The sequence below is a fragment of the Pezoporus occidentalis genome, unplaced genomic scaffold (assembly GCF_034315485.1).
Source record: "Pezoporus occidentalis ecotype Australia unplaced genomic scaffold, CSIRO_AGI_Poc_V1 ctg57, whole genome shotgun sequence".
NCBI classification, from domain to species: Eukaryota; Metazoa; Chordata; class Aves; order Psittaciformes; family Psittacidae; genus Pezoporus; species Pezoporus occidentalis.
The window spans coordinates 6,038,718-6,061,232 of NW_026915910.1; the positions used below are offsets into that span (position 1 = coordinate 6,038,718).

Below are 22,515 nucleotides of genomic sequence, written 5' to 3' on the forward strand. Positions count from 1 at the left end.
AACATGATCTGTAAGAAAACACTAAATAGTGATGGTTTGATTCACCAAGCAAACCTTGAGGGACTGTGTTCAGTCTTTAAATGCACAAAGTTTGAAGCAGAAAGAGGTTTTTTTTTTTCCTTCTTCCACATATAAGGTGGGTAAGGCAAGAAACATGAGCTGACATTATAGATTTGGGTGCACCACAGAATCTTTAAAAACCTTGAAAAGGAGAACAACTTGCTTGAGGAGGCTTCACGCTACTGCTAACAAAAAACCTTTTTTGACTCGTTATACACCAAAAGCTGTGCTGGGACACGATCACAAGTTCCACTATATCACAAGCCGACAGGCAAAGGGTGCTGTACAAGGCATCCAAGGTCCCCCCAACACGTGAGGGGATTTGGGAAGACTCAACGACATCCGTTGAGCATTCGCAGTGCCCATCCCCGTCCTTTCTAACCACACACCTGCACACAGCGAGCACTGCTCAACCCCTTCCCCCCCCCTCAAGAGCCCCCAACAAAGGGCTCCACCTGCAGAGACCATGAAACTCGCTATCGGAAGGCTAAGCCCTCTCAGAGCTCCCACTACCCGCTTGCACTGGCTTTATCGCCGGCTTTATCGGCTCTAACAGTGCGGGGCAGCCCCAACCCGCCCCCAGAACCCCCCCGCGCTGCCCCGAGAGCGGCCCGCCTCCTCTGCGAGACTGCGCTCTTCGGCTGCCCGCAAACCTGACTGTCCAATATCCGCCCTGAAATGCGCGAGACTAGCCTACATACAACCCAACGTGTCTTCCGATATTTTTAGTAGACGTTTAGTAATTTACACCCTCTATTTCCGCTCGGATAGCCGCTGCGGTGTCTTGGTCCAAGACGTTTTTAGTCAGGCATTTTTTTTGCCTGACTTTTCTGCGCCCAAAGTTACAAAAGCCCCCTCTTCAGGCGGGGGAGCGGTGGTGTTCCCTCGCTGCGCGCCGTGAGGGAGGGAGGTCCTCAAGATGGCGATGCTGGCGGAGCGTGAGTGGTGTTCCTGCGGGGGGGAGCTGCGGCGGCGGGGCGCGGGGCAAGGGCCGTTGTGCGGGGAGCGGTTCGGGCCCGCCCTGGGCCCTTCGGGGATGGGGCCTGGGCCGCGCTGTTCCTGCCGAGGGCGCGGGCGGGTCCCCGGAGCGCCCGCGGTGGCTGGGTGCGGGTTTGCGGGGCTCGCTCGCTTCCTGGCCCGCCGGTGGGGATGTCTGTCGGATGGCTTCGGGGCCGGCATTTGCCCCATCTTTGGCAGTGTTCAAGGACAGATTGGACGGGGCTTGGAGCAACCTGCTCTAGTGGGAGGTGTCCCTGCCTGTGGCAGGGGTTGGAACTGGATGCGCGTTAAGGTCCCTTCCAACCCAAACCACTCCGTGATTCTGTGATCTTTCAGAGTCTCGGTACTATCTGTACAGCGGTGTGTTAAGAGTGCAGGTATGCCGAAGCCTCTGGACTGGGGTTGTGTGGCAGCAGGAGAGCCTAGCTGAACTGTGTGTGTATATGTAGGCACGGGTCTTTTGATCTCACCCAGGGTTAGAATTTGAGCTGTGTGTACAGGGAGCTTCAGAGGTCAGTTAAGTGCTGAGTTGGGAAAAGTGAGTGTGGGATGTATGGGATTTGAGGCAGGTGCTTAAAAAAAGGCAAGTAAATGTATGGAACTCATTAGGGAGATATCAGGATAAGGTCATGTGGTTGTGTTATGCTTTTTCAATAAGGGTGTTGGTGAGTGAATCATTTTTGACGGCATTGTTACATGCAGCCTGGTAATTTGGTTAACTTTTTCCTCATACTGGAATCAGAGCTTCACTCTTAGCTCTGAAGTAATTGAGGGCTTAGGCTCCCCATATCTGAAAGAACTGATTAAAATATTGCATGAATATCCTGTCCAATAACTGTTTCTTGGGTAAAGCTTTTCATTCAGGAAACACAACTGTCTCAGCTGGCCCAAATGTGAACTAAAAACTTCTGTTGCCTTCTCTTCTGAATTAAAGATGCATTTCTGTTAATCAGCCTTTTCTAGTAAATGTAAAGCTATATATGAGTGGAAAGAGTAAACTTCTTAACTGTAAATTTTTATGTGACAGGACTAATACACTTCTGTCTGAGTATTGTTAATGTCCTTAGGTGTTTTGGTAAGCTTACTGGTATCAGGACACTCGTAATGAGAAAGCACAGGATCTAATGAATTTGATTCTGTAGGACTAATTTGAACTGTACAATGGATCTTCTTAAGTGTAATGACTAATTAGAAAATAAGGTTTCCAGTGGAAAATACAGGTATGAATTGAGGAAAGCAAAGCTGCATTTACGTATGTAATTTGCTGATTATTTTTTTAGATGTAAACTTGTTGGTGACATCTTGGGGTTTTTTGCTTTTCTTTTTTTCTCAGATTTTGGTAATTATTTTAATTGGGCACTGCATATATCAGTAATTGTAGAATAGTTTGGGTTGGAAGGGACCTTAACACGCATCCAGTTCCAACCACTTGCCACAGGCAGGGACTCCTTCCACTAGACCAGGTTGCTCCAAGCCTGTCCAAGGAGGCCTTGAGCAGTGCAGGGATGGGGCAGCCACAGCTTTTCTGGGCAACCTGTGCCAGTGTGTTAAGGCAGCTTCTGTATATAGTGAATTCTAAAATCAGTTGCCATAAGAAACAAATTTAGTTGCTGAGAGCCATGTTTGCATAGTTGTCTGCATTTGTTCATCACCTTCAGCTGCAGTTACAATTGTGAAGGCACGTTGCAAGTCTGCAGTTTTATTCCTAGTTCTGGATTAAGCTCTGATGATCTCATTCATCCTAAAAGAAATTGGGGGTGAGGTATGTGGTTAATTGGTTTTACCACAGCTGTGAAAGCACATTCATTCCAGGGACATTCCAGGCAGAGCTACAAGTTGGGCAGAGAAGAGATTCAGAGCAACCCTACAGAGAAAGACTTGCCGGTGTTGGTTGATGAGAAAATGAACATGAGCCAGCAGTGTGCGCTTGCAGCCCAGAAAGCCAACCGTATCCTGGGCTGCATCAAAAGGAGCGTGACCAGCAGGTCCGAGGAAGTGATCCTGCCTCTCTACTCTGCTCTCATGAGACCTCACCTGGAGTATTGTGTGCGGTTCTGGTGTCTTCAACATAAAAAGGACATGGAACTGTTGGAACAAGTCCAGAGGGAGGGCCACAAGGATGATCAGGGGACTGGAGCACCTCCTGTATGAAGACAGGCTGAGAAAGTTGGGGCTGTTCAGCCTGGAGAAGAGAAGGCTGCGTGGAGACCTCATAGCAGCCTTCCAGTACCTGAAGGGGGCCTATAGGGATGCTGGAGAGGGACTCTTCATTAGGGACTGTAGTGATAGGACAAGGGGTAATGGGTTCAAACTTAAACAGGGGAAGTTTAGATTGGATATAAGGAAGAAATTCTTTCCTGTTAGGGTGGTGAGGCATTGGAATAGGTTGCCCAGGGAGGTTGTGAATGCTCCATCCCTGGCAGTGTTCAAGACCAGTTTGGACGAGGCCTTGGGTGATATGATTTAGCGTAAGGTGTCCCTGCCCATGGCAGGGGGGTTGGAACTAGATGATCTTAAGGTCCTTTCCAACCCTAGCTATTCTGTGATTCTGTGACTTAAGGACACTTCTCAGCAGTATGTAGGGACAGGACAAAAAGCAGTAAATGCAAATTGAAAACGCAGGAAATTCCTGGACAACCTGCTTAAGCAGGGGGTTGAAGTAGATGATCCTGAGTGCTCCTTCCAACTTTTGTGATTGTGTGTGCTAAACAGAGAAAGGGCAAACTCAGTCATTTTATGCTTATGTAATCTGAATTTAAAAATCATATTAATTGCAGAAGTGGCCAAAGAGGTAGCTTTTAATTTTCACTTTTAATTCGTTTTTAACTTTTAATAAATTTTAATTAACTCTCTATGTTATTGGTGCTTCTCAGGAAAAAAGTAAAGGAGCTTACATTAATGATGGGCTTCATATCTTTGATTAAAAATAAAATCTCCTCTGTGGGCAGGGTGGTTTTTCTCCTGTTCGTCAGAGAAACTTAACTTGCTTACTATCACCATGTGTGGGCACACAGCAGGGATTCGGATGGGAACTGTCAGAAGTGATAAACGTATGCCCTAGGCACAGAATTAGCCTTGGTAAAAGGGTTTAGTAATTGATCTTTTTCAGATGTTAAGGTGTCAGAGTGAAGTATATAAAGAAATTATTCTTTTCTCCACTGGATGGTGCTGCTTGCTCAGAGTTGCATTACTGTATCTAGCCTCATTCTATGAGCAGCCTTGATGATTGGTGTTAACTTCTGAGCTGAGTGTTTTAGCTGGAAGACAGTGTGTTTCCTTTCTCGCTCTTATCAGTGGACAAACATTTCTGATAAATTGTTGACTAAGTAGTCTTTTTTTGTTGTTTGTTTGGAGAGGGGGGATGATTTTTTGCTGTGTGTTGCATAAAGTCATCACAGTATCACAGTATCACAGTATGCTAGAGATTGGAAGGGACCTCAAAAGATCATCTAGTTCAATCCCCCTGCCGGAGCAGGAACACCTAGATAATGTTACACAGGAATGTGTCCAGACGGGTTTTGAATGTCTCCAGGGAAGGAGACTCCACAACCTCCCTGGGCAGCCTGTTCCAGTGTTCCGTCACCCTCACTGAGAAGAAGTTTCTTCTCAAGTTTAAGTGGAACCTCTTGTGTTCCAGTTTGCACCCATTACCCCTTGTCCTATCATTGTTTGCCACTGAGTAGAGCCTGGCTCCATCCTCGTGACACTCCCCCTTTATATATTTATAGACACTAATAAGGTCACCCCTGTCTCCTCTTCTTATAGAGACCCAGAGTCTTTCCTCATAAGGGAGATGCTCCACTCCCTTAATCATCTTTGTTGCCCTTCGCTGGACTCTCTCCAGCAGCTCCCTGTCCTTCTTGAACTGAGGGGCCCAGAACTGGACACAATATTCCAGATGGGGTCTCACCAGGGCAGAGTAGAGGGGAAGGAGGACCTCTCTCGACCTACTAACCACCCCCCTTCTAATACACCCCAGGATGCCATTGGCCTTCTTAGCCACAAGGGCACAGTGTTGGCTCATGGTCATCCTGTCGTCCACTAGGACCCCCAGGTCCCTCTCCCCTACACTGCTCTCTAACAGGTCGTTTCCCAACCTATACTGGAACCTGGGGTTGTTCCTGCCCAGATGCAGGACTCTACACTTTCCCTTGTTATATTTCATCCAGTTATTCCCTGCCCAACTCTCCAGCCTGTCCAGGTCATTCCCAGCTCTCTTAAATACTTTAAAGATATCAGCAACTTTATTTTCCTGCCTCTAGCTTGCCATATTTGAAAATAAGAGTGTGTTAACCTGAGAGAAATGTGAGGATTAATCCCATTGGGATAGTGAAGAGGTTTGAAATACTTGGACTGCAAGTTCTGGGAGAGGGAAGGTCTCTTAAAATTCAAAGCTTGAGACACCTCTATTAGGTGTCCTTGTGTTTCGTTACCATTGCCCTCCTGGGAGTAAAATATCTTTGTTGGAGAGGGATTCAGAAAAAAAAGAATAGAAATTAACTTTTAAAGTGGATTAGTTGAACTACATCAAACAATTCAATTTGGAAGTTAATTTAAATTCACACTCAGTTGACATGGATTGCCTCTGCTGCATAGACAAATCCTGAGATACATGCAGTGGCTTTACAGCTGCAAGAACTGTGTTGAACTGGATTTCTTGGTATTTGCAAAGTCACCACCTGGGGAGCTAGCTGCAGAGAGCACGGTAGAATATGGGCATACTTACAGTGTTGTTATAGTTAGGTTTAAAAAGAGGCATTGGACAGTTTTTGGTGACTGAGTGAGGGAAAGTTGATGTTAATTGAGAGATTTTAAATAAAGGGATCAGTTAAGATGTATAATTGAAAAGGAGGGCCTGCTGCTCAGGTGGGCAGCATAATCTCTATTAAATTGCTTGTTTTCGTTTTCCATCTTTTTATGCTGTTTGTCTCACTGTCAGCTACAGACAAAAGCAACAGCCAAGAAGTTCCCTGTCTTTTTAGGATTTAGCTTTTGCTTCCAGCTTGATAACATTTTAATTCCCAATAACCCCCCCAAATAAAGAACTGGAAACCTGGGTACTTAGAGATTGTTTGCATCTTGTATCAGGGAAGATGACAAAGCATGTTCATTGTCCCAGATTCCTAGCTTGGTGAGTTTCACAGTTTTTCTTCTCAGTGGGGCAGCAGGGAACCCTAATTTGCTTGGGCGTTGAAAATCACAGTCCACAGTGGCATTTTAGCAGCTGTTGTTAGCAGCACAGGTAGGTAGTAGATGCTTCTCTGAAGGCTGCCTGTTGGAAGCAAATTGTTTTCCTGCAGAGAAGGGAACCAAGTGAAGGCTATGTCAATTCCTCCCACAGCACTGAGTCATTTAACATACTGTAAAATCTTTTTTTATGGACTGTTGGGGTTTTATGAAAACCTTATCAGACTATTACTTTTTATGGGGCTGTCATACCGCACCTATTTTGAGATTCAGAGCTTCAGCAGCATGTTAAAAAAAGCCACAGTCTTGTATTCTAACTCTGTTAGTTCTTTAAGAACAAAACAAAACTGGGCAAAAAATGAATCAGCCATTCCTGTAATAGTCTGTTCCCCTGGCCCAAATCCTAACTGTTGCATTTTAGGGAAAGATGACTTCCTGATTATGTTGCAAGCACCTCGGTGGACTTGGCTTCTCACTGACTTTGTATGGCCTTGGGTTAATCGGTCATTTTTGATCTGCTGTTTCCCATCGTGTTTAATGAAGTTTGTAATCTTCCTGTCTCCCATTCTTTGTTTGTTCTGTTTATTTAGGTTATCTTCCTGCTTGTGTTTAGGTGCACAGTTGAAGTGGTTGGTTAACTGGGCTAGCTTTTCTTCCTTGATTTCATTGAAGCTATTCCTGATGATAGAGGCAAGCGCACCCGTGGGCTTGGGGGACGGTAGTTTCTTTAGGAGTCTGCAAGGGAGCTATAATTCTCGTTTGGATTTTTTAACACCTGCAGTGATTTCCGGTGACTTTTCAGTTTCTGAATAAATCATTTTGTGGCAAATCCAAAAGCTGAAGTCTCACTTGCTTCTGTCCTGTAATTTACTTTTGTAAATTTTGTCACTTACTTTTGATTTTTGGTTTGGCTTTTGTTATGAAGGCAAATACTAAAACTTCTGTGTTCTGGTTGAAAGGAAGACTGGCTAGTGGGTGTTGTCCAGAACTGGGAAAGCCAGCACCATAGTCTCAGATGTAGAACAAAGTTGGAATAAATACCGAATTTAGGCCTGTACACCTAAGTAGTAATCCTTAAAGCCTTCCCTGAGTTGCAGCTCATTCTTAGGGATGACAGTTTCCATAACAAATTTACTCTGGCATTTTTCACATTAATAATTAACATTTTCGTTGTTTTTTTTGTGGGTTTTTGTTGTTTTTTTTTTTAATTTGCAATATGAGGTTTAGTAAAATTAACCCCCAAAATGTGTTTAGTCTGGCATAAGTTCTGGGTTAGTTTTTTGCAATAAAGAGCTTTTCTGGGATTGATTGAAGACTAAGAACACCATGAGAATGTCAGTAGAGCCTGTTTGAATTTTTCCTTCCTGCTCTAGCCCGTAGAAGGCAGAAGTGGTCTGTGGATCCACGAAATAGCGCTTGGAGTAAAGATGAATCTAAATTTGGCCAGAAGATGCTGGAAAAGATGGGCTGGTCCAAAGGAAAGGTATGATCTAAAGGAGAGTTGTCTAGCTGAAGGGTGGAAGACTGCCAGGGGATTCTCAATCGCGATGTTTAAAACAACCATGTTCTATTTGATTTATTCTCTGAAGTGCGCAAAGAATTTGAGCATTGTTAGATATCTATAGTTTGTTACAAAGGTGCTTTCTTGCTTGGGCCTGTCCTGCTTTTCTCCCCTTCCTTTGACTTTGCACCTAAGTAAGAGCAGGCATTGACCCATTAAATTAGGTGATGGCTAAAGGCTTTTAAGTTGCCTTTACCCCCCTCAGTCATCTCCCTGGCTTTTGGTACTGTTCAGAGCAACTCCAGACCTGCTCTAATCCTTCACATATTTTTAAAGATTGCTTATGGTCTGTTCCTTGAATGATCAAAATGCAGTGTTATGTGAGGTGTATTCCTTCCTACCTCCAGCCTGTACCTGTGGGGTGAGGTGACTGGTTTCTGGGGCTAAGAATAATCTCTAGGTCAGTGCAGACAGCTGCAGACTTCTCAGCTGCCCCTTAAAAGCAGTTTAACTTCCACAAAGGTGCCTCAGCAAAGCTGAGATTTTGGCCTGCGTGTCAGTGTGTTTAATGCACACAAAACCCCCATGATACTAATTCTCCTAGATTTGCTCTCCCAGCCTTTTTAGAAAGGAATAAAATTAGGTTCATTCTTAATTCTGTGAATGCATTAAAACTTAGCAAAAAAATAAGCGTGCTCATGGATTTCTCAGTATAACCTGCTGTTGCCTCAGTTGTCTTATATTTAGCGCATGTAAATCTGGCTTCTAATTACCTCTTATTTGAACAAGCAGCGGTACCTGATTCAAAGGCTGCTGAAGTCAAGGAACTGGCATCAGTTTCACTGGGCTTTAGACCAGCCTCTTAAGAGTATGGAGCTAGAGCACTGTCTTTTAATGTAAATTGCATGCATAGGTGTTTCATGTGTGTAAGATTAAAATAGATATCTAAACCAGAGTAGAAAAAGATGCTGTTAGATGTCCTGAATGTATTTTAGGCCATAAGCTTCTCTGACCACAGATAACACCTTTGATGTTACGAACACTGCGTCTGTCAGGGTGTTAGAGGAAGGCCTCATGTTTTCTTTTCTGTCTGTCCCCTCCCAATCTTCTTCACAACAGTAAGTTTCCTACTTGAGCTGCACAAGAAGGATTCATGCCTCCATTCCACTACAAATTTAGACAAATGGAACTTAAGCTTGATCATATTGATGGGCAAAAGCCCATCTGTGCAGTGAAATTAAGCTGCTTACGCTAGTCCTGTTGTTAGTTGTATTGGAATTGGGTCACAGCAGAATGTGCAAGTCAAGTATCCTGCTTGCTTCCATACTTTTTTGTTAGCAGAAATTTCAATGTAAATTTTCCTCCCCACTGACCAAATAAGCTCTACTGGTTTTGTAACAGCAACAGCCTTCTTCAACTATGCCTCATTCCTCCAAATACTAGATATGTCCGGGATCAATCCACAGGGCTTCTCTCCACTGCTCCACCACATACATGTTTATTATAGCCAGACACATAGCTGATAATTTGTTACTGGTGACAGATTAGGGGAAAAGTGGGTAGTAGATACCAGGAATAAAGTTTTAAACCAAATGCTTTGTCTTTTTATCTTTTTGGGGTTCCTCTTCCTCCCCCCTCTGCTCCCCTTCCCCCCCACTCCTCCCCCATTGTATAGTTAAGAATGATAATACTGAGTCTGAAGATTGCTTCCCAGATTTGAGTGATGGTGGTTTTTAGGATAGACAAACCCAACATTTGTTTGCTCAAATATCTTCATCAGTTTATGAGTGTGAATGAGATGGAAGAAGTTTTTAATGTTCTGCTAGCTCCAGTCTGATCCTCTCCCCCACTTTCCTCCTGTATAACTTCGTTCTGTATTGCATGTTGTATGTGGCATCTGTTTTACAGCCCATTACACAGCTGCTTTCCCAGTGATGGTGGCATTTTTTATGAGAGGCAAGTTCTTTTTATGTAGTATCTTGTTTTAAAATTGTAAACACTTTGGACTTGCCTAGGAATGTCAGGTGGCTTCCTGATTAATCACCCAGCTACTTAATGTTGTTGCTATTTTAGTGTTTGTAATACTTTCCTGGAGGCTTAAGTAGTAAATTAAAAAAACGTAGTATCTCATGTGTGCTAATGCCTGTGAATGAATTCAGTTACAGGCAAGCAAATAAATAGCAAGTTGAGATTTCTTGCTGTATTTCATTGCAAACTACTTTACAGATCAAAAGCTTTAATTGTTGCTATAAAATCCTTACATTTTTATGCTTAAATCCTCCTTAGGGTCTTGGGGCTCAAGAACAAGGAAATACAGAACATATCAAGGTTCAAGTGAAAAACAACACACTGGGGTTAGGAGCAAGCATCAATTATGAGGTGAGCACTAGAGTCAGGTAAGGAAATGGCTGCCATTTCAGCTAAAGCACAAATCTTTGTAACAGGATATTTGTGAAATCGGTTGTCACATCTGATGGCAGCATGTACCTGTGCCAGTATCTCCACAGAAACTCTTCACCTGGAGTTACTGCTTTGTTGGGTGTTCTAGGAGCAAGTACCTGCTTGGAAAGGTTACGGTGAATTCTGCAGGCCAGCTGTTCCGAGATTATTTTTTTTTTGCTTCCTAGCAAATTACTGAAATACTTGCCTTTTCTTTATATCTTCTGCCCTGCTTCGTGCCTTCTCTTCCTGATACAGTCACCTTTCTGACCGGAGTTCAGGTACATAGGTAGAGCAGAACATGGTCCTAAAAGTGCCTGTCTCACAATCAACATCTCAAGTAGCTTTGCTGGAAAAAAAATCACAGTGTTATTTCCTGCCTACTTTTGAAAACATCTTGCACTGATGGGAGACACGCAGAGCCAACAGTAGCTCAGTATTAAGAACTTACAAACACAACCCTTACAATTACTACTCTTTAGAGTGACTGTAGGAAGCATGTGTGTTGCTTCTGAGAGTCCCTTCCACTGACCAGCATTGAGTATCTACAATTAAGTTACTTCTTAGAGTGCAGTCTTAATACTTAGTTTAGCAAAACTTTTGTTAGTTCTGAAGACTTGCCTTGTATTCATGTGGGTGATATTTACAGGACAACTGGATTGCTCATCAGGATGACTTCAACCAGCTTCTGGCTGAACTGAATGATTGCCATGGACAGGGTGAAACAGGTAGGTTCGTGCTTTGCTCAGTCAGATGCTGGAAGCCTAGCACAGTTTCCATTCTCTGTCATAAAGGCTAGCTGAGGCCCAATACTTTGGGGTGGTGATAGTCTTGCTGAGGTTGGCAACTACCCCTTCTCCGCTGAAGTCAGTGGGAGCTGAAAGACATGTCATCTGTTGCCATGCTGAAGTTTATCTGTATATGTTGATCTCAATGGATCAGTTTTGCTCTCAGTCAGGTCTCTATTAAAGGCTTTTTGTTGGGGAAAGCAGACATAAAATTTTAAACTTGTTTATTTTATCCAGGGCCACAACATGTGGGATCTTTTGCTGGGATGTTCTACTGTAGCACTTGCTTCTTTATACAGCAGCCAGAGGCAGTGCAAAAGCTCACAATGCAGTCACTCGCCATTGCAATGTGTTTGCCTTCCTTTTACTAATGAACTGTCATACATAGCTTCCATGCTCTGGTGGTTTCTTAAATACCTACTTTTCCTGTCCTCAGAGAGCTGCTTCTTAGCTTTTGACTCAGAGTTATGCATCTGTTTTGAGTGTGGTACAATGTGATTTTTGTCACCCTGATGTAGAGCACACAAGTGGGGGAAACTACACAAATTTCCGAAAGGGCTATTTATAAGTCTTTTCATTTTTAAAAGCTTTGTTCGGTTAGACTTTGGTTTGTAAAAATTAAGCTATGCTCAACTGATGGGTACAACCTCACAGAACTGTGCACATCAAATGGTTTATTATCTCTCCTTTAGTTAGAATTAAGTTTAAACTCTGATCATACATGTAAACAACTATGTGTAGGGTCTCATTAAACCAAGGGCTTCTGCTTGGACAGAGCAGTCTATCCATGTGCTGTTAGTGGCAGAATTGCCAGCCTAGGGAGTCTAGCAACTGTTGATTCATTCACTCTTAATGTTTGAGCACAGAAGGTTTTCTAGGAGAGGGGAAGTAGAAAAAGGAGGAAGAAAATCAGTTAGCAAGAAGGATCAAACTTGCTTTCTAATCCTAGACAACTCGGATTAAATTCTGAACCTGATGCTTTTAAACCAGTTTAAAATTGCTGTGTAAATTATCCCTGTGCATTGAAGTCCTGACCATGGTCTTGAGGTCCACACAGGACCTCAAGTCCTGTAGTTGAAGCCCTCAAGAGGTAGAATAGTGTATCGTAAGGAAATTCCAGAAGTTCCTTTCTACCTTTATAGCTAAATCCTACCCAAGTTCCAACTTGAGCCATGGGAAGATCAGTTAGGTGTAACTGGTGGGAAACCTGCAAACTGATGAGTGGAGAGCTGAAACGACTTGCCCAAGGACACAGTGAGTCAGCACAGAGGCAGGTTCATTGAGCAAGGTTGTCTTGTTCCTAAATCTGTGCAGTATTCCTTGGGTTATTTCTACTGATGCAGAGTGGCCCCTGGCAACTGTATTTCTCCCTGGTTTACTCAGTTAATTTTCCTTTGTCATTTTAGGAGCTGGGACAAGAGTTTTCAATCAGAGGACAAATTTGGGTGCACATTGAAAATACCTGGCCATAGTCACGTTTAGTGATTTGCAGACTACAGGCATTGCTCTGAAACTTGTTTTTTGGCAATTGTTTAAGCTGGCAAAACTCATACAGATAGGTCTGCCCGCAGCTGTGCTACAGGATCAAATGTTACGTTATTGGCCATCATCCAGTTTCAAGTTGCATTAAAAGTCAGCTGAAAAACTTCATTGTTCTTAAATAACTGGTGTAGTTGCCAGAGTTGGATCGCAATTAGGGATCGGGAAGGAAGGGCCCTGTGGTGGTTAGTATGCCAACATTCTAATACCCTTGGTGCATAGTTTTAGCTTCCTTTTCTTTCTTCTTTTTTTTCCTAGCTGGTCACCTAGTGAAGAGTTTTGATTCCTGGCTCTTTTGCTGGAATATTAAGTAGTGATGACTGTGTCCTTTTCCCATTCGTAAAAGGGGCAACGTGCTGTTCATGTCTGTAATATCCTTTGGAATATTCATCTGCATCAAATTTACTACAGAAATGACACATGGCTTTTTGCTATGACTAAATTTCTTTAAAAAGCACATGAATATTCCTGCAGTGCTTGTTCAGGATTTGCCAGTCACTGGAAGACGCAGGGATGTACCTACCTGTCCATTGCAAGTGCCAGCACGTTCCAGGGTTGAAATTCCTCCTTGAAGGCACAAGGCGGTGCTGCTGTGCCTTTCACTGCTAGAATAAAGAGGAGGAGGAAGCTCTGTGGAAATCCTTTGCTGTGTAATATTCCCTCTGTACAAGTGAATCGGAAAGCAGGCTTAAAGTGCCTCATCTCTGGTCAGGGTATTTTAGTTGTGATGCATATTTTCCCCACAGACCCCATTTATAGAGGATTTCCAGTTTGATTGTGAACTCTTATCTAAAACTGGGTTTGCTAGTCCTTTGTCTTAGGGCTGGAAGAGTAGATCTCAAAGTGCTTTCTGGTAATTGCCTCTCTCACTGCAGGCTGTGGATTTCATTTGCCTTGTCACTACCTACCAAACAGTGAAGTGCTGTAATTCCAATGTCAGAAAAGCTTGGTCTGCAGAACTTTCAGGGGTGGGATCATATGAAAAAGGTGACTTACCTTGGCCCTCAAGGTATGGGTTGATTTCCCTATCATCCCAGTTGTCACTGGGAGAGGAAAAAAACATCTCACTGGAGTAGCCTTTTCTAGAGTTACAGAGCAGATAATCCTATGGTGATTACTAATAAAGTAGTTATTAACCAGAAAGCAGGTTACCTGCTTCTGAGAACCTCTTGTAAATTAACAGGCTCTGTGGATTCAAAGAGTGCATCTGCACCAGTAAAATAACCTGCCACAGCACAGGAACGTGATATCTTTACTGTTAAATAGTCAGATTAATCCTTTACATGGGTTTGACCTGCACAAGCTAACATTCTCCCAAATGACTGCTGAGTGAATTTGGGACTTAGCCAACCCGGAAACCGTCCCAGTGGACAGTTTAGATGCAGTCCCTCTTCTGCAAACTAGGAAAATTAAATCATATGGATGTGGCAGTTTGTTCTAGCTGGCCTCAGGGACAGAAAAGCTCTGCCACAGTTTAATTTCCTTACACGGATGTATCAGACTGTGTCCAGAAAGAGACACTTTGTATAGTGTTAGAAGTGAAAGGCCTGTGTTGTTGTTTTTTTTCTCCCTTCTTTCTATCCAGTCAGGTTCAGTATTTGTCCCATTTCTTACATCTTTATCAGACTGTGGCACTGGAGAGGTTTAAAAACGAACAGCACAATAAACTCAGACTTACTATGCTTTTCTTACTTTAGAAATGGATTTGCCTTTGACCTGGAGTACCTGTATCTGCCTTTTCAAATTACATTAGACTGGAAATGGGAAGGGGATGTGACAAAAAGGAAAAATCAAGCAGTAACATGTCTTGGACAAAAATTACCATACTTCCTTCAGTAATACATTGTGATATGTTGAGACTTGGTTTAGAGAGAGAAAGTTAAATATACTGATGTTTGCTGGCTAGAATGTCTCTGATAGGATTGGAACCTGTTTGGTTTTTGTTTAGAGTCCTCAGTGAATAATCAGAAGAAGACATTCAGTCTGGAAGAAAAATCCAAATCTTCCAAGAAACGTGTCCATTATATGAAGTTTGCAAAAGGTAAGGGGAGTTCCATTGTTTCATGAGCTCTAGCCAAGATCAGGAGAAAAAAAGTGTTAAGGTGATCTGTTGCCTTCTGGGGTCTAAATTTGGGAAGTAAAATCTTAGTTTAGAAATGCTCCATGCAGCAACTTAAAGTTATAATATGCTGTTCCTCAATTTTGGACAATTTTGTGTGGCTTTAAGCTGACACTGTTGAATAAACCATTTTCTGTCTGAAGGAATCATCAGCTGAATAAAGAAACAGTAAATACTCTTGAGTGATCTGTGTGTGGGCAGGGAATGGGAAGGGGAGGCAAAGGTGATAAGAGTTACTTGGGCATCTGCACGGTACTATCCTCTGCAATCTCCAATAACCCCTGCTAAAAGATCACATGGATAAGATCAGTGGTCAGATTAAAGCTGAATGCAGGAAGAGGGAAAACCCTCTTACATCTACCAGTTACTTTATGGCTAAATTAGGACAGTAGATGGTGGCCACAAAAACTGTATCAAGAACTTACGGAGTTTTGCAATTTCTTTCTTACAGTGATTACATTATTTCAGCTATCCCTTATTTTGGCTCTTGACAGTCATTCAGTCCCTTGCTCTATTTCTTTAGTGGTTGCCTTCCCCTTTCACATACCCATGTGGGTATAGTGTGTGTATACGTTTCATGTGTATATGGGATAGGATTGTTTTCCACTAATGGCGAATTTATTGAACTTAAAGCTCTCTGTAATGGTTTCAGATACCAGATGCCTCTGCTAAAGCAGAAGTAACTGATGTCTGAATGGAGGCAGAACTCTGATATTGGGGTTTGATATTTTTGAAAAAATAATCTGGCCTTGAAGTCAACATGTTAACATGACCTGTTCACTTTATGACGTTTAACAATTGAATTGGCTCAGGGTTTGGAAGTACAGAGGCCAATGGCCTGTTTGAGGTAGTAGCAAAGAGGATTTATTTTGATTTTCATTTAACCTTTTACTAAAAACAGAGGATAAAAGTGTCTTTTGAGCCAGTAAAATATGGAGGGGGCTTTCGTATTAACAGTATCCCTCATTTGTTTGGCTGCAGTGTTTCTGTAAAGTAGACGCCTGTTTGATTGTGTTATACCCTCTGTGGTCTAAAACAGGGAAATTGTCCTTTTTCAGGGAAAGAGGAAAAGTTATTTGAGAAAGGCCAGTGTTGTTGTGGCCCTTGTTGTTCAAGTCCGATCCTGCTTCCTTTTAGACTAAACAAGACAAGCTTACACAAAAGCAGGAGAAGGGAGCAGCAACGGCAGAAAATGCAGCTTCCGTTTTCGGTGCTGTTTTGTAGCCTCACTGCTGGAGGAGCACAGTCCCCACGCATAGCCTTAGCAGCCATGCTCATGTCTGGGAAAGACACACCAATATGTGGTTAAGACAGTAATTTCAATTGCTTTTCTAGTAGCTGTTCCACTGTACTGCTGAAAAAGGTTTGGACTGTCAGCTAAGTTGGTTTTGTATTAGCGAATGCAAAAAGAGGAGGGGGATGCGTTCAAGGAGGGAAGGCATGGAAATAAAGCATTGGGTAAGAGGAGAAGAAGAATGCCATCCAGAGGGACCTCGACACGCTTGTGAGGTGGGCTGATGCCAACCTCATGAAGTTTAACCATGCCAAGTGCAAGGTCCTACACCTGGGTGGGAGCAATCCCAGGCACAGCTACAGGTTGGGCAGAGAAGAGATTCAGAGCAGCCATGCAGAGAAGGACTTGGAGATGTTGGTCGATGAGAAAATGAACATGAGCCGGGTTCAGTGTGTGCTTGCAGCCCAGAAAGCCAACCATATCCTGGGCTGCATCAAAAGGAGCGTGACTAGCAGGTCCGAGGAGGTGATCCTGCCCCTCTACTCTGCTCTTGTGAGACCTCACCTGGAGTATTGTGTGCAGTTCTGGTGTCCTCAACATAAAAAGGACATGGAACTGTTGGAACAAGTCCAGAGGAGGGCTACGAGGATGATCAGGGGACTGGAGCACCTCCTGTATGAAGACAGGCTGAGGAAGTTGGGGCTGTTCAGCCTGGAGAAGAGAAGGCTGTGTGGAGACCTCATAGCAGCCTTCCAGTATCTGAAGGGTGCCTATAGGGATGCTGGGAATGGACTCTTCATTAGAGACTGTAGTGATAGGACAAGGGGTAACGGGTTCAGACTTAAACAGGGGAAGTTTAGATTGGATATAAGGAGGAAATTCTCTCGTGTTAGGGTGGTGAGGCACTGGAATGGGTTGCCCAAGGAAGTTGCGAATGCTCCATCCCTGGCAGTGTTCAAGACCAGTTTGGACGAGGCCTTGGGTGATATGATTTAGCATAAGGTGTCCCTGCCCATGGCAGGGGGGTTGGAACTAGGTGATCTTAAGGTCCTTTCCAACCCTAACTATTCTATGATTCTATGATTGGAAGTGTATGTTTCAAGCCTTGGCCAAGGTAAAACTGAAAACAGCCACCACTCTTCACCCAGCTTGCTTGGGTAAGGATGTCCAGGGGCTGGGCAGTGAGGCGTCAGAAAGTTGGGTAGCACTTTCTTGTCTAGGTTGATATGTCTGCTTACCCTTTATGGGCAGTTATGGATCCCAGAAGAAGAAACAGGTAGAATAGTCAGATTATCTTTTTAATTTGTCTATTACAAGTGCTTAGGTTCATTTTGAGGTCAGTGTTTTTGGAATCAGAAAATCAAGTGGTATAAGTCCCCAGTATACTCCTAAGACATTGGTCTGTCTCGGCTAATTTTGTTTCTTTTACTGACTGTTACATTTTTTAAGACTTTTCTGATATAAGTTGTGGGCAACTCGATGTAAAGGTTTTTGCACTCTGGAATTGGCTATACTTTTGCCCATATCTCAGAATATAACATTACACCCTTTTGCTTCCCCTGCCATGCTTCGTGTCTGATATTCAGCTGTCCACCCAACAGTGAGATGGGAATAATGGTCCTACTGGAGTGCAGAGAAATTTTTGCTTTACTCTTGAAATTGTTTTAAGTTGGAATAAACCAGTGTGTTGTAGAGATGGAGGTTTTGGTTTTCTGAAGCAATTTCATGAATCAAAGTCTCCACTGAGTAAAGATGAATGTTTTCCTTCACTGTATGGAGGAGCTATAACTCTGTAACTTTGTCAGAGATGGGGAGTTCTCATGACAGTCTGAAGATGTGCAGTTTCTCCTTAAACTTTTCTCATGTGTAGGAGGTTACAACTCTTCTTTCCCTTTAACATAGTGCAGGCTGCTTCCTCATCTTGCTGTGCCAATTGCAGCATCAAGTCAGGGGAAACAAGCTGCTGTTAAAGGTTTCCATGTGGACATACACCAGCAGGTCGTGGATGTCTTCTCACCAACCTTTGTCCCTACACACACACATATTTCCTACTGTATGTGGGAGTCATGGTCAGCCTTCATTCAGTGTCTTTGATGCTCTCCCCTTGATATATATTCCCCTCCAAAAAGAATTTCTACCTCAGTGGGTGTTACCAAAATGTACCTGTAATCACCAGATGTGAAGGTTGTGAGATTTTCTTCTTCCTCTTACCCCTTTCAGGTAAGGATCTGTCTTCGCGCAGTGAAGATGATCTGTCCTGCATATTTGGGAAGCGACAGAAGAGTTTGAAGGGACAGGTAACAAGAGGCTTCACCTTTCTCATTTCCTTCTGTATTATTCCTTATAATAAAACCGTATTTAAATGTCTTTCTGCTGATGAGATCACAACATGGCCATTAAAAGCAAGAGGTTTTCTGCCGGTAAAATTGCTGTTGTTTCTATGTGAAGGCTGCAGTTGGAGGGCTGTGATCTGAACTGTTAGGAAATGAGTGAATTTAATACATCACTTTGTGAATTATTATGATAAAACTTCTGTAGAGTTAGGAAACTTGAGTGTTTAAATTTTACACTTGTTATGCAGTGTACATGGCAAAGTACATAAATCTTGCTTGATCTGAAAGATCCATAAATATCCAAAGTAAAATCTGACATTCAGTAGCAGCTGGCCAATCTCAGCAAACTATCCTTATTTTACAACAATTTGGAAAGGCTGAGCAGCTGCAAACAAAAGATTCAAATGTGGCTTGAACACTGATAAATATTTAATGAGAAGACCATTTCCCCAACATTGTGTAATGAGACCAAGGTTTGTGCTAGCATTTATTTTCCTTTATTTCCTTTTTGCACTTGCAGAGAGTAGACTTGCTATTTCAGGCAGTATGGATGCCCTATCCCTGGAAGTGTTGGAGGCCAGGCTGGACAGGGCTTCAAAGAACCTTGTCTAGTGGAAGGTGTCCCTGTCTGTGGCAGGGGGGTTGGGACTAGATGAGCTTTAAGATCCCTTCAAAACCAAACCATTCTATGATGATTCTTATTGGTATGTTAAATAGCAGATTTATATTGTGACATGGCTAACATATCCAGAAAAATGGTTTGGAAAAAATAACATCTGGAAAAGCACAAATGCATGTGTTGCAAGAATTGCCCTGTTGTTCCAGAGTTCTGTGTCATGTCCGGAGGGAAAGATGGGGCCTGAAAGTCAGAATCAGTGGATATTTCTGAATGTATGTGTTTGACACCTTGCTTTTTGTACAGTGCTCTTGAAAATTCTGTAACTTCACAGTAGGCCACTGTGATAAACTTTGGGAGGAGTAGAGGAAGAATGTGCTAAGAGATCCTGGATAGTAGTGAAATGGGTGGCTCTGTAAATGCTAGGCAGAATGACAAGGGAGCTTGTTAAGAACAAATAGCAACCCACTGGGGATTCTTCCCTGGATAAAACTCTTACTATAAAATAAATAATACTTCAGTGGGGAGTTTTGAAATGAACAGTTTGAGGACTTGGTCTCGCCGTTATCCCATATAGTATAATTTCAGTGAATCTGCTGTAGATTTTAAAGTTATTGATAGCTTTATTGGTGACAGAGAAAAATGTCAAGTGTGTTTTCTGAGTACTGTTCTCTATAAGCTGCAAAAATACTGTTGCAGTTGATTTAAACCAGGAAGTTAAAGAAACTTAAGAACTGTCCTGTCTTGTCTGCCACTGTGAAAAACCTGTGAAAAAAGCCTTTGTCACAGGACACATGGTTTGGTTTGAAAGGCAGGATCTTTGGAGTAGACCATCAGTCATAGTAGTTGTCAGAGGTCTCAAATGCTGTAGGTAAGCTTGCTTCATCAGAGCCCTTTTGATTAACACTTCTAATTACTTGAATATGCCATGGATCTGCTTCTTAACTCCTTTGCTGTCAGATCACTCTGAAGCAAGACAAACTGGGATTTAATGCAGATCAACAGTGCTGTGGTTAAGGGAGCAGATTTTGCCCACCCATGAGTTGTTCCAAATAGTTGGTCTCAATTCCTCTTAAAGTCCCACATCTTTTGAAAATAAAAAGATTAAGTTTGGAAAAGTGCTGTTGCTTCTCCTGGGACGTTACCCTGTAGAGCGTTTCTTCTTTTGTTGATAGACAAAATGTGGATCATATGCATTTATGGCTGCTTATGAAGGTTGTGTATGTTTGTGCATGTTTCTGCTAATCCCTTGACTGATGCAGTGGTTAGCTGATGGCTGCTGTGCAGATTTCCATTTTCCCCTCAGTGAACTAATGGTTCAAGGTTCTGGCAAAAAGTCATAGACTGTTCCTTGTTAAGCACCCACATCTCCACATGCAAATACAGGGAGGAGGTAATGTAATTTGGAGCTGTATTGTCCTCTTCTGGCTGCTGTCTGCTGCTAGGCAGCAATAGGGAGAGAAAGCCAGAGGCAGCACAATTGCTTCCCCCACCTTTTCTTCACGGATCAGAGATCTGTGGAGTCTGCACAGAACAAAAATGCATTGCTCAGGCTCTCCAGCTCTGAGCAATTTCATTTCATCGCACCCATGAACTCTCATGATCCTTTTCCATCACATTCCAGAGCCTGGTCCTTAAGGTGGCACAAATGGAACCACCCTGTGAGGATTTGCAGTACTGTTCTCCCCATGTGTTTGCATTCTGGTTTGAAATCCCTAGGCTCTGGGCAGTTCCCTGATGTGGCAGAGAGTGCACTAGTGCAGCAGGAAAGCGCTGTCATTCCGCTGGAAGTGAGTTGATCATTTCTGTTCCTGTGTAGAGATAATGTAGGAAGAGTCCTGGTGTCCATCAGAGCCCTCTGGTATGACTTCAGGCTGTGGAAGGCTTCAATCCCTTTTCATTGCAGCTTCTGCAAGCGTTAGTAGCAGTTGTATGCTGCTGACCCTGTTCAAAGCAGATGAGGACAGTTGTCATACTTACGTAGGTGCCAGAACTTCTACTGTCAATCTGATTGCAGGTTCCCAGCTGTAAGAGGTATAGTTTAAGAAGCATTCAGTATGGATTTGATTTGGACTGAATGGCTTATCTTGGAGTAGAGTTGTCATTCCACTCAACCTTTTGACAAAGATATTCACCGTGATTCGTTTTCCCATATTTCTAGTTGTTTCATTCCAGGATCAGAATCATCTTGGGTGTAACTTCATGGAATAACTTCATAAAATCATGTGATTACTGATATGGGAGGAGACCTGGAGGTCTCTATCAGTCTCCCGGCTCAGAGCTATGTCAAGTTGCCTCAGGACCTTGTCCAACTGAGTTTTGACTATCTCCCTTCCTTAAAGTCTCCAATTTAAGCCTGTGACAAAGTGCAGTATGGATGAAAGAGATCACTTAAGGAGCAGAAGATGGGAACGTTCTGGAATAACAAAATGATTATGCAGGAAATGAGCTGAATTAAGTGGTTGTTTGCAGTTCTGTAGGCATCAGAGACACGATGAAAGTTATGTAAAGGTTTACGGATGTATGCTTTTGACGGCATTATGGGCAGACTTCATTTTGAGTGTGTTGCAGAGCTTTTCTTATGCCTAAGAGCTGTTGTACCTACAACCTTTGAGCTTTTCTATTTCTACAAATAGCCGAAGGTGCAGTGTATCCTCGCAGTGGTGTTACATAGATGCTCATCAGCAGTGTCATTGTACTAGGTCTGGCTGGTTGGTGGTGTTTTACCAAACAGTTCTTAAAGATTAGGAAAAGGGGACGAGGGGGAAGCAAAATCCAGGAAACTCCATCTGTGCTTGTGGTCAAATGGGAACTAGTGGAAGGGCTCAAGGCTGAGTGAGTTTGTCTCTGGGCCAGGGAGATAATCCTTGCTCTTCTGAAGTGCTTGTCAAAAATACGTCACCTCTGAACTGCTGCTGTGATAAATGGTATCTCAGCAAATCAGTATGTCACAGAGATGTTCTTCCAATTAGTCGTGTTCAGTCTTTTCTAGTATGATCGTTAGCAATCATTTGATGATCTTGTCCTGTGGAGTTCTTTTGTCCTGGCTTAATCTTAGCTCTTACCTGTAAAGCTGATCTCAGACTCACTTGTTAACTGTCTCAGTAACTTAGGACTGATCTGGCTAATGGATCTTTTCTCTTGTTTCACACTGACAGTACTGCAGTAAGTGGGGATGTTGAAATATGGATTATTTACCTTATCAAAGGAAGAGGGAGTTGGCTAGAGGATTGTAAAGATTGCAAAAGAGTGGAATTGCAAAGGATATGGAAGGAAATGCTCTTTGCTCTAAGGGTTGAAAGGAGTTTCTCTAGAAGTACTAAGACCGAGATACTAGTAAAAGCTGTTGTTTTGATGGTTCTGGGTTATGTGTTACTAATGACAGACACTTGCAGCCTTCAATTCTCCTGAATGTTAAACATAGCGGGACTTTTAAAATTATTATTATTTTTGCTAATCTTGTGTCCAGCTAAAGCCTCCTTAATAAACTGTACAGGGACCTTTGCTTAAAAAACAATGAATAAATAAAAACAAGTAAAAAGAAAGAACAGAGGGAGAAAACAATGGCTGGTCTTGAGAGTGGGCCTAAATTGAAAACGTCTGCAGTTTTTCCCACGGAGAGTAAGTGATCGAAAATATTGAATTGTAATTATGATGCTCTCCGGAGACCTCCAGTGAGGACCTGTTTTGCAAGGTAAGA

The 22,515-nt window shown here is 42.8% G+C and overlaps 1 protein-coding gene across 3 annotated transcripts in view; it reads left to right on the forward strand.

Annotated features, from left to right (window-relative positions):
* The first annotated feature begins 890 nt into the window (after window positions 1–890).
* The window catches only part of PINX1 (PIN2 (TERF1) interacting telomerase inhibitor 1), a 63,172-nt gene continuing 41,547 nt past the window's right edge, over window positions 891–22,515 (forward strand). The window contains exons 1-6 of one of the 3 annotated variants that reach the window (XM_062638571.1): window positions 891–998; window positions 7,620–7,729; window positions 10,034–10,126; window positions 10,836–10,914; window positions 14,462–14,554; window positions 18,087–18,163. In XM_062638571.1, coding sequence (XP_062494555.1) covers window positions 980–998; window positions 7,620–7,729; window positions 10,034–10,126; window positions 10,836–10,914; window positions 14,462–14,554; window positions 18,087–18,163 — 471 coding nt within the window. In that variant the 5' untranslated portion in view covers window positions 891–979. Of the gene's footprint in view, window positions 999–2,570; window positions 2,749–2,801; window positions 2,822–7,619; window positions 7,730–10,033; window positions 10,127–10,835; window positions 10,915–14,461; window positions 14,555–18,086; window positions 18,164–22,515 lie in introns of those variants that run through there. The other 2 variants (XM_062638573.1, XM_062638572.1) reach the window with 2 other exon arrangements.